Source organism: Drosophila eugracilis, unplaced genomic scaffold (genome assembly GCF_018153835.1).
Source record: "Drosophila eugracilis isolate 14026-0451.02 unplaced genomic scaffold, ASM1815383v1 contig_2154, whole genome shotgun sequence".
Taxonomy (NCBI): Eukaryota; Metazoa; Arthropoda; class Insecta; order Diptera; family Drosophilidae; genus Drosophila; species Drosophila eugracilis.
In genome coordinates this window covers 10,735,276-10,747,845 of record NW_024573038.1, presented here as the reverse complement: position 1 = coordinate 10,747,845, position 12,570 = coordinate 10,735,276, and the positions used below count along the sequence as shown (strand labels likewise).

Below are 12,570 nucleotides of genomic sequence, written 5' to 3'. Positions count from 1 at the left end.
CTGCAAAAGGAGCTGCTGAGGAACTTAAATACTTGTCATGGCAAATACTTCGATGTTGTTGCCGCTGGTGCTGGTGCTGTTGCTGTTGCTGTTGCTGTTGCCATTGCTGCTGGGCAACATGCAAGGAGCAACATCCTTCGGAAGTGGCAAGCAAATGTGTCTGTCAGCGTGTCTGTATATATGTATGTGCTCTATGTTGTTGTTCTGCATTATGTTGCATTTGCAATGCAAATGCTTTTGTGCTTTTTGTTGATGTCGCTACGACAACGACGACGATGAGGCTTATGTTGCTGCTGCTGCTGCTGCTTCTACTGCTGCTGCTGCTGCTGAGCCTTTTATTTCTTTATTGTGGCTGCCACATTGTGCGTCTATTCAGCAATAAATGCATGTGTGTGTGCGCGTCTTTCATGGAGAGTGTGTGCCTCTGTGTGCGTATTTGCATTTGCTTTTTACTGTTTATATTTCTAATAAAAATTGTACGTTATTTTATGCTCCGATGCACTGCACTAGGCATATTGAATAAGGGCAGCGAGTGCTGTCGCCGTGAGGAGCTAAAACATTATTGTACAAAAAACCCCGTTGGAAATTGGTTTGATATTACCTTTATCTGTATAATGAGAGAACCTTATTTTTGCGAAAAATAAAATTATTGACCTGGTCGAAAATTAATTTAAAAACTTAAGCTTCTTACCAATTTGTTTCCTTACAAAAAATCTAAAATTGGGTTTAAAATTGATTTTTCAAAATCAACGGGAAGTTTAACCAGATAATAAAATATTAATAAGAATAACATTTTTTCAGTAAGTTTAACATTTTTTGGTAAACTTACAATTAATCACGCTGCCATCTCCCACAACTTAGAATGCCGTATGAAAAATATTACTCTGAGCAAGAAAAACCCTTAGCGGAGTGCGTGTGGGCGTGGCAAGGGGATGTATTTTTTTGTGGGCCAAAGCAACTGGCTGATAAACACAAACAAACAACAAAACAAACAAATATGGACGACAACAGCTCAAATAGGCGACGGAAAATGGTTGGCGTTGTTCCCGTTTCGGTTTCCTTGCAACTCCCGTTGCATTCCATTAACATTACAAATGTATTCATTGTTCGCAACAGGCAGCGGCAGCGGCAGCAGCAGCAATGACGCCATTATGCGAAAATGTGACAAGTGATAGAAAGGATAATGCCACCCCTCATCCCCCTCTGCATTTTGCCGCCGTCACCCTCGTAGCGGCAGCGTAACTTTTTTCCACTACCATCGTTTTGTTTTTGCTTTGGCTTCCTTATGCGCAAGTGGCTTTATTATTTGTTTTTCTCGCTCGCACGCTAATATTACCAGATGTGTGTGTGCGTCTGTGTCGATGTGTGTGTATGTGTGGTGTCTGGCTTACTGCAGATGCTGCACTGCCACGCACAACAAAAACAAATGTTAGGGAAATTTCATTTCAGAAAGAATAAGGAATGCTCTTTAGGTGTAATATGGAAGTCAGAAAGTTTGTTTCTATTTTGAGTTTTTATCTATTTTTCTCACATACTACTACTACTACTACTACTACTAATACTACTACTACTACTACTACTACTACTACTACTACTACTACTACTACTACTACTACTACTACTACTACTACTAATACTAAATTTATTTATATATCATTAAGAATTGTTTGAAATTGAGCGATAACTCATACGAAATCTTCCCTTTGATTGCTGAGAAGAAAATTTCATAAAAGTTCTACAAAACCCTTAAATATTTATATTTTCCAATTCATATTTACTGATTTCTTAATAGAAAGACTTTCTACCCAATGGAAGGGCATCGAAAACTAACAACAACAATAGTAAAAGGATGACAAAATCACAGAATGCCAAATTGTTTTCCTATTATTGTTGCCATTGTTGTCGTTGCCATCATCATCAACGTTGTTGTTCTTGTTGTTGATGTAGCTGTAGTTGTTGTTGTAGCACTAGTTTGTTTTTGTAGCTTTTGCTGTTGTTGAGCTTATCGTTATTTAAATTAGCATTACAATGCACTCACACTGTGGCACACACACGCACACACTTTGTGACATGGCAACCATATTGTTGCTTTGGGAATTGTTTGGTGCAACGAAGAAGGAGACGGTTCTGCAACAACTAGGTTGCACTCCCATGACATCCCGTTTCATGCCACACCATCCCTTTTGTAGTTCTTTGCGATTGTTTTGCAGCATTTAATAACATTTTTAATGAAATCAGGAATTCTTTAAAAGCGATTGACAATAAAATACAATCAAATGGGGGTTTCAAGGAGCTATATTTATTGATTTGTAAATCTTTGATGTAAAGAAAAATAAATATAGTCTAATACTAAAATTTATTGCACTTCTTAGCCAAGACTCAACCCAATCGAAATCATGCTCAACATTCAATTATCTTATCTTTGCTTAACCTAGGTTCATCGGTTATCGGAATTATTTCTATACTTAAGGTGACCATGTAATCTTCTTAAATTTCCAATTTAAATTTCATTTTATTTACATAAAAAACAAATTGAATTTCTATTTTCGATCTAAGCGAATTTATGTGCCCATTCGTGTGACAAATTTGGATTCAACCATCGGACTCCCACTCTCCTCCTCTTTTATATAATATAATAAACATCAAAGATCCAACGGTTGAGTAAGCTCCGACGCGTTTGAATAGGAAGAGCTTCCAAATAAGAAACGAAAACATTTATAAATTTCACACAACAATGCCATTGAAATTGCACAAGAGATGCCAATTGATGGACGCTAGCAAAGATACACACGAGTACATAAAATGTGTCTAAGCAACAATTTGGCATTATCCGGCTTTGCCAACTTCCGTTTATGCAATCCGTATATACGGGAACTTCGGGGCCAAAACTTCTATTTGGAGAAACCTATGCTGGAAAGAGGCAAAATCCACTTTGATATTATGCAATCGTGCGCGGCGCTGGAGTTAGGTTTTTGGAAGCAATGGAAGGGGAGTGCCCTGCGTAGTAATGCCTTACAAATGCCAATACATTATTCATGCTCAAAGCCATGACATTCGGCACCGTCTCGTTCTTAGAGTTTGCTGTTCAGACAGGTGTGCAAAATAACTGACAAATACTTTACAGATGCCACCTTTTCACAACTATTTGTTTGCACGGAATTCTAACCATGCCAATAATCTTTAAACTACTTACTTTTTAGTTTTTACCATTTCCTATTTGATAATAAACTGTGCCCTTTTGAAATCTTAGTTCGTTTCGCTTTCAACTCAAAAAGACTCAAAATAAGGTTCATGAAGATAAAGATCATTCTCATTTAGACCTAAACATATTCCCACCCAAAGGTAATTCAAGGTTTAAATTCAATTTTTAATCAAAATTCAAAATTTAATAGTGACATTGTGTACTGAGAGCGTCCGGTGGTATTTCGCTTTATGAAACGCTTCATTAAATTGTTCTATTACCTCACTGGCATTTAATGTTTTAAGCTTAAAATAAACAAAGAAATAAATTTTAATATCATCTGAAAGAGTATAACTAATAAAAACTTACAGGAGGATGCTGTTCTTTATTAATTTTAGCCATCACTTCATCCTTTGTTTTTTGAAATTCAGAACTTGAGTCGGAGACGCTAGTAGCCATAGCCACCTAAAACAAAAGCCGTCCAAATTATTTACTGTATTTCTTTAGTTCGTGTCAAATCTTAAGGCATTTGAAATCAATTAACTTACAGCGAACAGGGCGAGCAGAAGGAAAATCACTGCAATCTTTGCCATTTAAAGTTTGGTTTTTTGTTGCTACTGATGGGGGAACTCTGAAATGGAGAACGTTGACTTGAGTACTGATTGAAGATCTGCCAATCTGCTTATAACAACACTTCGTATTGCTTCGCAGCCGCCCGTGTTCCCGAATTCAAGAATTGACCCGAGTACGGAATTGACCCGTGATAAGCGTACTTTTTTCCGTCATCCACTGGAATTTCTTTGTCTCACTGCTTTCGCTTCGCTTTGACCGGAGAATCTATAATTTTTTGTACTCTACAGGTTACAATGACTATAGGCTATTATTAGTTTTTAAGACATGAACATATTTCCATCAAATGATAATTCAACGCTCAAATTCAATTTTGATCAAGATTAAACATTTATTAGTGACATTTTTGTGTACTGAGTAAATTGAGCTTTATAAACGCCTTATTTGGTTGGTGGTGCTACGGTTGCTTTTTGCAACTGTTCATTAATGAGATTTCCTAGGTTCTGGAGACCCTTTAAGGTAGCGTTTCCGGCATCTTTGGCAGCATCGGCAATTGGTTTAAACTTAAAATAAGCCAAGAAATAAATTTTAATACCATCTGTAAAAGTGTACTAATAAAACCTTACTTCAGGTTTGTTGAAATCAAATAATTCCTTGAGCTTGACCAAATTATCATCAATTTGTTTTCGGAGTTCAGCAATTGGGTCGGACTCGGGGACGCTAGCAGCCATAGCCATCTGAAACAATAGCCATTCAAATTATTTACTGTATTCCTTTAGTTTTAATTTAAAAGAAATCAACTCACGGCGAACAGGGCGAACAGAAGGAAGATCACTGCAATCTTTGCCATTTTAAGTTTGGTTTTTTGTTACTACTGCTTGGGGAACTCTGGACTGGAGAACGTTGACTTGAGTACTGATTGAAAGTCTGCCAAACTATTCATAACGACACCTCGTTTTGCGTCGCAGCCGTCCGAATTTTCGTGTTCGAGCTGGGCTTATCGCCACTAGGAAGGCCGAGCGCTTAGAGCTATAAAACTGACCCGTGATAAGCGTACTTTTTTCCGTTGTCCACTGGGATTGCTTAGATTCACTGCTAGTAGTTCGCTTTGATCGGAGCATCTATAATTTTGTGTATTTTACAGTTTGCAATGGCTATAGGCAAGCTATTATTAGTTTTATTTTAACAAATGTTAACCAAACTTTAATATGTCTATTTAAGTCTTTGAAGTGTTTATAATATGTCTTATATTTGAATTACAAAATTACAAACTTTCATTCAATAATATATGCACCTTATTATAATGTGTCTTATTTTTTAATATTCATCCAACCCATAGCCCTTTAGCTAGTTCTAAAGTTTTATTACTAGCTTTATAATATCATTTAACATGATTAAAATAAATAATTTCCCATATATGCAATACCTACTGTAAATATACAAATGCTTATCATCATCGTATTGCCCCAAAATGTTTGTGCTGAAGGCCTTCTAATGCAAAACCCGGAAAGAATGTTTATCAACTTTCCATATGGTTTTTTTTTTATAAATAAAAAGCTTTTAATTTTTATAGATTGCATGTTCAAGTGTATATATATATGTATTCCCATAAGCATTTAATCGTATTTACCATATATATATATTCTAACTATATATTTTGCGGTTACGGCAGCATCCGTCATTGAGCAGCACGTGGCTTGTGATAAGGTTTGTTTTTTTTTGTTTGAAAGCCTTGATTAGGCGCCCTACATTTAAGAAATTGTGCAAAATCATTATTATAAGTAATGTTTCTGTGTGAATTTCGAAAATAAACTTGGAAAATTCCAACGGCTAACAAACTGAAATGGCTTTCGGATAGTTTCGATAAGCAGTTTCAGAGTCCCAAGAGAAAACAGATTATATTACGAAACCCCAGAAATAGTAAACAATATTATCTCAAGTTTTTTAAAACTCTCATAATTATTCGTTTTAAAGGCAAGCTTAAGCACGATTAACTTATTTTCGGTTGAATCAACTTTTTATGGTTATTACTTCATAAACTGTGAATAAATTTAGGAAATTTAAAAATAGTTGAAGAGGTGAGCTAGAGGGGTCAACAGCTTTTTGTGTGTATTTAAAATCTTATAGACTTTCAGTTAATGATTTGCAATTCAAATAGAATAATTGACACACTGAGCAAATAAAAGTACAGTTCGCGGATTTCGACTGACAGATAGAGAAGGTTAGGTAAACGGTTAGATAGTTTAGAATATGAAAATGTTGATGCTTGAGAAATAACAGTGAACATCAAGTTTGAATTCTAATTAATGTATTTTGATTTAAGAACATATCATGATTAGAACATAATGATAACCATTTATATCATTTAATTTAGTTCATTTTTATTTCTGGCAACAATCTTCCATAATAATGTTATTAAAAATAAAATATTTACGCTTGTAAAACTCCACAGCTTTTATCACGAGTAATTTTTAAACATATAGCTCAACTTGACGCTTATTGTCAAGGGCAATCCATTAAGACCATAAATGTAAAGTGCGATGTTGAAGGGTTTTTCCCCAACCAATTTTAGCCAAAAAGCAATTGGTCTATGAAGGCAACGAACTGAACAGCAAACAGAGCTCAAAGTGCATGACTTTATGCCGCGTTTTGGTAATTTCCCCCCAGAAACCCAAACAAACCCAATTAAGTGGCAGCAAAGAGTCAGCCAAACCAGATCCCCAAAACCACTAATAAATTTTCATCTGGCGCAATGAAAATATTTAATTGCAATTTCGCCAAGTGGCTAGAAACTTAGCCCAAATGGACTGCTGGTCTGCTGGCTTGCTCTTGTCGATGGGTTGAAGTTCTCCTAGGGCACTGAACTGAGGATATGCTCTGGCACCGGCGGATGACATTGGTGCAGGGGTGGTCCCAAAGTGGGGTAAGTTCGCAGACGCAGTAGCTCCAGTATCGTCTGCAATTCCAGCACATGGGCATAGTGCCGGCGCACATTCTCCATGAGCTGACGATGCGTCTTAATCTGGGACATTCTGCGGGTGAGAAGGTTAGCGTTCTTATCAGTACAGAGAGAAGAAAATGTAATAGTCAGGGATAAGACTAGAGTTAAAAATCAAATTATTCATGTCAAATCTAACTTCAGTATTTTACCACATTCTAAACCTTTCCTAAGCTCAATCGAAATGGACAGACATTTAGTAAATTATAACTAACAAAAATTGTTTACAGTGTTTAAGTGCACATTCTTATTGGAATAGTTCACTCACCGCTCTCGCTGCTCGCGATCCCGCTTCTCCTCCATCATGGTATCGCGCATAGTGTTCTGGAAAGTGACGTCGACCTTGATCCGCTCGATCTTTGAATCGATGGCGTGACTGCTGCGCTTCACCTCCAGTGTCATCGCCTTAACCTTATCGATTTTAATGCATCTTGGGTGACAACAAATTTAGTTACCATTTTCAAAACACTTAGAAATTAAAACTTACACACGATCAATGTTCTTTTTGAAGACAGAAATCTTCTGTTCTATCACTCGTTCGATAGCTCCGGCTATGTACTTTTGTCGCTCTGTCTTGACCTTGTCCCAGTTGCGCAGGATGTTCAGGAACTCCATGGAAACCTTGCATTTTTCAATGGCATCTAGCATGTACTTAAGGTAAGCAATATTTGCCTTGTAAAGCTTGTGCTCCCATTCCTTGAAGATCACCTGGCGTCTGAATACTGCTACTCGTTGCATGGCTTTAATCTTTTTATTTCCGGCTTCCTGAATATAATTTAAGTTAAAATCTTTAATCGATTATTCCATTTATTCCCTACATAAGACTCACCTGTATCTGACGATTCACATCGTTGATGTCGTCAATGTGCATCAAAACTGTGTTGGAGAGCTCTGAGAATCTTCCCAAGACCGAGACTTCAACTTGACCCTTTGTCAGAGTCAATTGGACCGTCATGTTTCTCATCTTTTCCAACTGTAGGAAAATAGGAATAATATAAAATGCTTTATATATAGGAGTATAAGAGTTTAAACGTTATTTTTGAGTAGGAGCATAGGGGTCTGTAAGTTAACTGCCCAAAAGTATGCTATAAAATAGTTCCAACTTGTTGAATGCTAAAATGGCGTATTTTCGTCGTAATCTCGGAATATCTCTAAAATAATAGTTAGTTCTGACTACATCTTGAGAAAATCTTACATAAGTTTGAATGCTCTCCTCGGCGTTACGCTGTGTCAGCACCTTGGACTCCTTGAGCGCGTTAAGATCCTTATTAAGAATACTTAAGACAGCTTGGCTATCGAGCAGCTGATAGCTGATACCCTTAAGTCTCAATTCGCTTTCAGTCTTTTGTCGTCGCAACTTGACAAAGGCATCCCAGGATTTGGCATCCACCTGTGGCGGACACTGTTTGGGCTGATCGAATTCGGCAAGATAGTTAAGAAACTCAAGGACATCGTCGGGCAGAGGAAAGGGAGTACGATGGCTAGGTTTCCCGCTCAGCTTATTGGAGGCCTCCATGCAAATGAGTACCGAATTGAAGACCTTGCCAGGTAACTTGGGACGCTTCTTGAAGAGCTTGGTCATCTCGTGAGTGGCATGGGGAACCAAAGGTAGAAATTGCCCACGAAACTGACGCTCTACGGTTCGATCGCGGGTTTGCTGGGCCTCTAGACGCGTTTTCACATCAAGAAAAGCCTTGTCATAAAAGTCCAACAGGTCGCCATAGCGCGTCATATATTCGTTCAACTTGTCAATGTCCTTGCGGAACATGCTGAATCGTTTACGCAATTGGGCTCGGCCGAAGTTGATCTGCTCCATAGTTAGCATCCGTATTTGTCCCTGTTTAAGTGCAAAGTCATACTTCAGCTTCATGATCATCAGTTCGGCGACACGCTGGTTAAGTTTCAGGATATGGTTTGCCTTCAGGGCCAATGTTTTCTCTTCGTTTTCGTGCAGGATGCGTAGGTACTTGCGACGGTCTAATTCCAGTAGGTGAACTGCTTCCTCATATGCTCGGAAGATCTTCTGCTCCTCAAGATTATACTCGTGTGGCTGCTTCTTTTGCATGAACTCCGGCTCTGGTATGTCCTTCTTGATCTCCTCCTCCCATAGCTTCTCCAGCACCCCATCCATCATCACTATTAAGGCTCGGGCCCAGAACTCGGTGCTCCACAGAAGCATTCTTCCCTTCTTGCCACCCGTGTCGATTGTCTTGGGTTTTCGGCGATTAATTGCCTTGATCTCGGAGTCGTCCACTTCCATGATCCGTTTGATAACCTCGTCTTGCGCCAACGAGGGAACCGTGAGTTCTGGCGGCTGAAACTGATCCATATTGAGTAGACGCAGCATAATGTTCATATTGTCATAGATCTTGTTGAGTACCACATTCGTGTTCATCACGCTGTCGATGGTGTCCTGCTTGAGTTGCTGAGCCTCGTGGAAGAGCTTGTTGAATTCCTGTTTGAGTGGATCGTGCAGATAGTAACGAATCTTGCAGTTATAGTTAAAGACCTGGTTTGAGGTCACCAAATTCTTGTCCTGTAACTGAAAAACGGGCGCCATTACATGGTCATAAACACTGTGTCCCTCCACCACGAATGGTTTTAGCTCGCGCAATCCCTTGATTTCTTCCTCGTGCTCCTCTAAGCCCATATCATCATCTTCCATGCCCGGAGGCGGACCATGACCTCCAGCTGCGGGTGCGGGTGCAGGTGCTTCTTCCTCTTCGAAAGAGCCCAAGGAAACGCGAAGATGATCCTCGATGTCGTAGAAACGATACTTGTCAAACTCCGTCATTTCGACTTTGCGCCGCACGGAGAAACTCTCAAAGTTGGCATCCGCAAAAATAGACCGTACACGATAGTTTATGCTGACTGCATCACGCGTCACCAGACGCAGGATCCAGTCTCGAATCCTTGCCTGATCTGCAATTGCCTTCTCAAGCGATTCCCTCTCCAGGGCACACAACTTATGAGCCTCTTCCGTGAGAGCATCCAGCCAGCGATAGTGGAAGCAGAACTTCTTAAAGATGCCACGGGTCTTGCCTGTCTTTGAGATATCATAGTCGATCAGTGCCGTCACCTTGGCGGCAAAATCCTTAATGCTGGCCAACAGCTTGTCGCGCTTTAATAAATCTGCTCTTGTGTACACCTCTTTGACCTCCTGCCGCAAACTCAATGGCACAAAAATGTCCACCTTGTGGGTTATTTGTTCAATGTAACACGGAATGCCCTCCTCCGTGGGCAATGGTAATGCCACGTTTTCACGTACAAAGTCCGCCAAGGAAGGCAGACGCATAACTCGCATACTCTTGTTCGACAACAGGATAATAAGGAATCTGCAGATGAAGTATACTATTTAAATATCCATTTGTTAAAGGTGATCCGTATTACTCACTTGGAATTAAAGCATTCTTTAACCCGCAATAGGTACTCCGCCTGTATACCCACGCAGAGAAAACGACAGATCATGAAAGGCTTTTTGGCCCTCTTGTGCTGCTTGAAGTGAACTAGGATACCCCCAAGACTCCATGTGACTAGATGTTTAGTCATTCCAGCGCCCAGGATGTAGCTAAAGTGTCCCGACTTAGTAGAGGCAATCCATTGCAAATCGTCTCTCTCGTTTAAAGCAAACTGATCAAAGTTTAAAGTATTGTACACAGTGGCCACGATCTCGATAAGCGCCCATCTTCCCACCGGCGGTTGGACGCAGAAAAAACCGTATGACTTCGGCAGAACATACTCTCGCCTGTGCAGACGCTTGTCCTTGCCCCAATTGTAGAGCCAGAGTTCGGTGGCAAAGCCAGGGCGCTTCATGGCGCGATCTCTATTGATAAAGACCATAAGACGTGGTCCATCGGCCAACAAAAAGGTGTGTACGAAAACATTAACGAGTTCCGGCTGGTTCATGTCGAAGTAGTGCGTCAACTTGTGCGGCCTGGTGTCCACCTGGACGACATGTAGGGCTGAGATCTGATCTTGAACTACCATCCAGCTGTCATTGAACTCTAGTCCAACGATTCCCGCTGTATCCACTCTCAATTCGCAAAGAACATGAGGTAAGCTGGCGCGCTCGAATTGGATCAAAACAATGCGGGCATCCATAGTGCCCACAGCAACAATGGCCAAGGTGCGGTGATTGCTCATGGAACTAGCCCCAGGTACCGAGACCTCGCAAAGGGCATTACCTTTGGCTAGGTCCATCATGGTCACCCCATCATCGTGCAGCACGCAAACACACTCATCCTTAAGACCCGGAATCACCCGAAAGGTGATTACCGGCCGTCCCGTTGGCACGACGCACTGCAGCGATACTGTCCCATTACGGTCTACTATCACCTGGTCAATGTGACCGGGACGACGCTCGGTGTATATCTCGCCATTGCTGTTGCTCAGAATGCGAACTACATCGTTCAAAAGACCCTCCAGTTCCCATTCGAGCTGGAAAGAAGTAATGAGTATATAGTAAAATTATAACCTCGCAGGTTGTAACCTACTTTATAGGTCCCTGCCTTCTTCTTCACATAATAGGCGGCCGAACTGTTCCAGATGATAAACCCAGATTTGTGGTACGTAATGCCATGGGCGCGGGGCACTTCGACATCCGTTTCATAAGTGGGTTGCCACTGGTGTTTCATAGCAAAGCAGGCCACATCCAGGATAAACAAGTGACCAAAATCGTTGGTGGCATACAGGATGGTATCCTCGCCGAAGCAGAGGCAACGTTCGCAAGACTTAAGGAAATCCTTGCCCAGATCTACATCGGCCACCTTGTACAGAAAGGACTCCTTCTCAACGGCACAGATATCGTAGCACAAGATGGTCATTTCCTGTCTATTTAATTGTACGATGGAAGGCAGTGTGGTGTAGCTTACAACAATGCCGCGTGCTACAGTAGGCACATTGGTGGGATGTTCCAGGACAACAGCTCCAGTGCGGTAGTTAAAGACACACAGATTATAGTCAGGATAACCCCCCACGGCGATCAGAAGGTCCAACTCCGAGAAACGAATATCGGTATAGCTAACCAAGTAAGCTACAGAGGAGATGATCACTTAAAGAATATACGTCCAAAACCGAGAAACTCACGTGGAATGATACTGAATTTGGCCATATCTGGATAGCGGTAGACTAAGATATTTGGACGCAGGGTGACCTCAGCAAAGGCGAAAAGCGGGAAACGGTTGTGACCAGCAAAGGCACTAATACTTATACCCGAGGCCACCGTGTCTGCCTTAAAATAGCTGACCACCTTCGTCTGCATGTGGACGAACTTGATCGCATTGCCATTCCGCAGGCACAGGACATCGGGACCCACATTCGTAATGGTGTCATTGTCCCAGATGTTGCACCAACTATGTATTGTATAATGTGGCGTGTGTTTATAGGATACATTTGTCGTTAGCTTACCAAACTGCTGATGTTATATTCATTATTTGTTTCTGTTTAATAATAAAACGTTATTTTGGGCTTTTTGTTTAACTGTTTTTCGACTGCCAGTCAACAAGTTTTAGGTTGCTAAGATAACTATTTACCTAGTCAGGCTTGTTCTGTTTCCCAGGACAACATTCTTTGCTTTTAATTTTATTGTTAAGTTTTAGTTTTAACATATTTTTATAAAAAAATTGATCTTTTCTCATCAAATTAACTTGTCTATTTTAGTTTGGTTCGCAACTACAAATTGGTTTCGACTCCGTTTGATGGTCACCTTAATTATCGATATAAGCTCGATAACCGATGTTAAGCTAAGATAAGTTCATTCGATTGTAGGCAATTCGATTGCTTTCATTCTCTTGTGGCGAATGGCAATGACTCTTAAACTGTA

The 12,570-nt window shown here is 40.4% G+C and overlaps 2 protein-coding genes across 2 annotated transcripts; both read right to left on the bottom strand.

The window, feature by feature from the left end:
• Nucleotides 1–4,117: 4,117 nt before the first annotated feature.
• LOC108113834 (neuropeptide-like 2) lies at nt 4,118–4,690 on the bottom strand. The gene is made up of 3 exons (XM_017224542.2): nt 4,557–4,690; nt 4,378–4,488; nt 4,118–4,314 (listed from the first exon to the last, which is right to left on the bottom strand). Exons 1-3 carry the CDS (start codon nt 4,599–4,601, stop codon nt 4,192–4,194), a joined length of 279 nt encoding a protein of 92 aa, XP_017080031.1. The 5' UTR covers nt 4,602–4,690; the 3' UTR covers nt 4,118–4,191.
• A 1,425-nt stretch (nt 4,691–6,115) lies between these two features.
• Nucleotides 6,116–12,178, bottom strand: LOC108113827. The gene is made up of 9 exons (XM_041818206.1): nt 12,156–12,178; nt 11,835–12,100; nt 11,243–11,781; nt 10,144–11,186; nt 7,945–10,084; nt 7,579–7,722; nt 7,237–7,514; nt 7,018–7,179; nt 6,116–6,783 (listed from the first exon to the last, which is right to left on the bottom strand). The coding sequence occupies exons 1-9, from the start codon at nt 12,176–12,178 to the stop codon at nt 6,603–6,605; spliced, it is 4,776 nt and encodes a 1,591-aa protein (XP_041674140.1). The 3' UTR covers nt 6,116–6,602.
• Between the last annotated feature and the right edge of the window lie 392 nt (nt 12,179–12,570).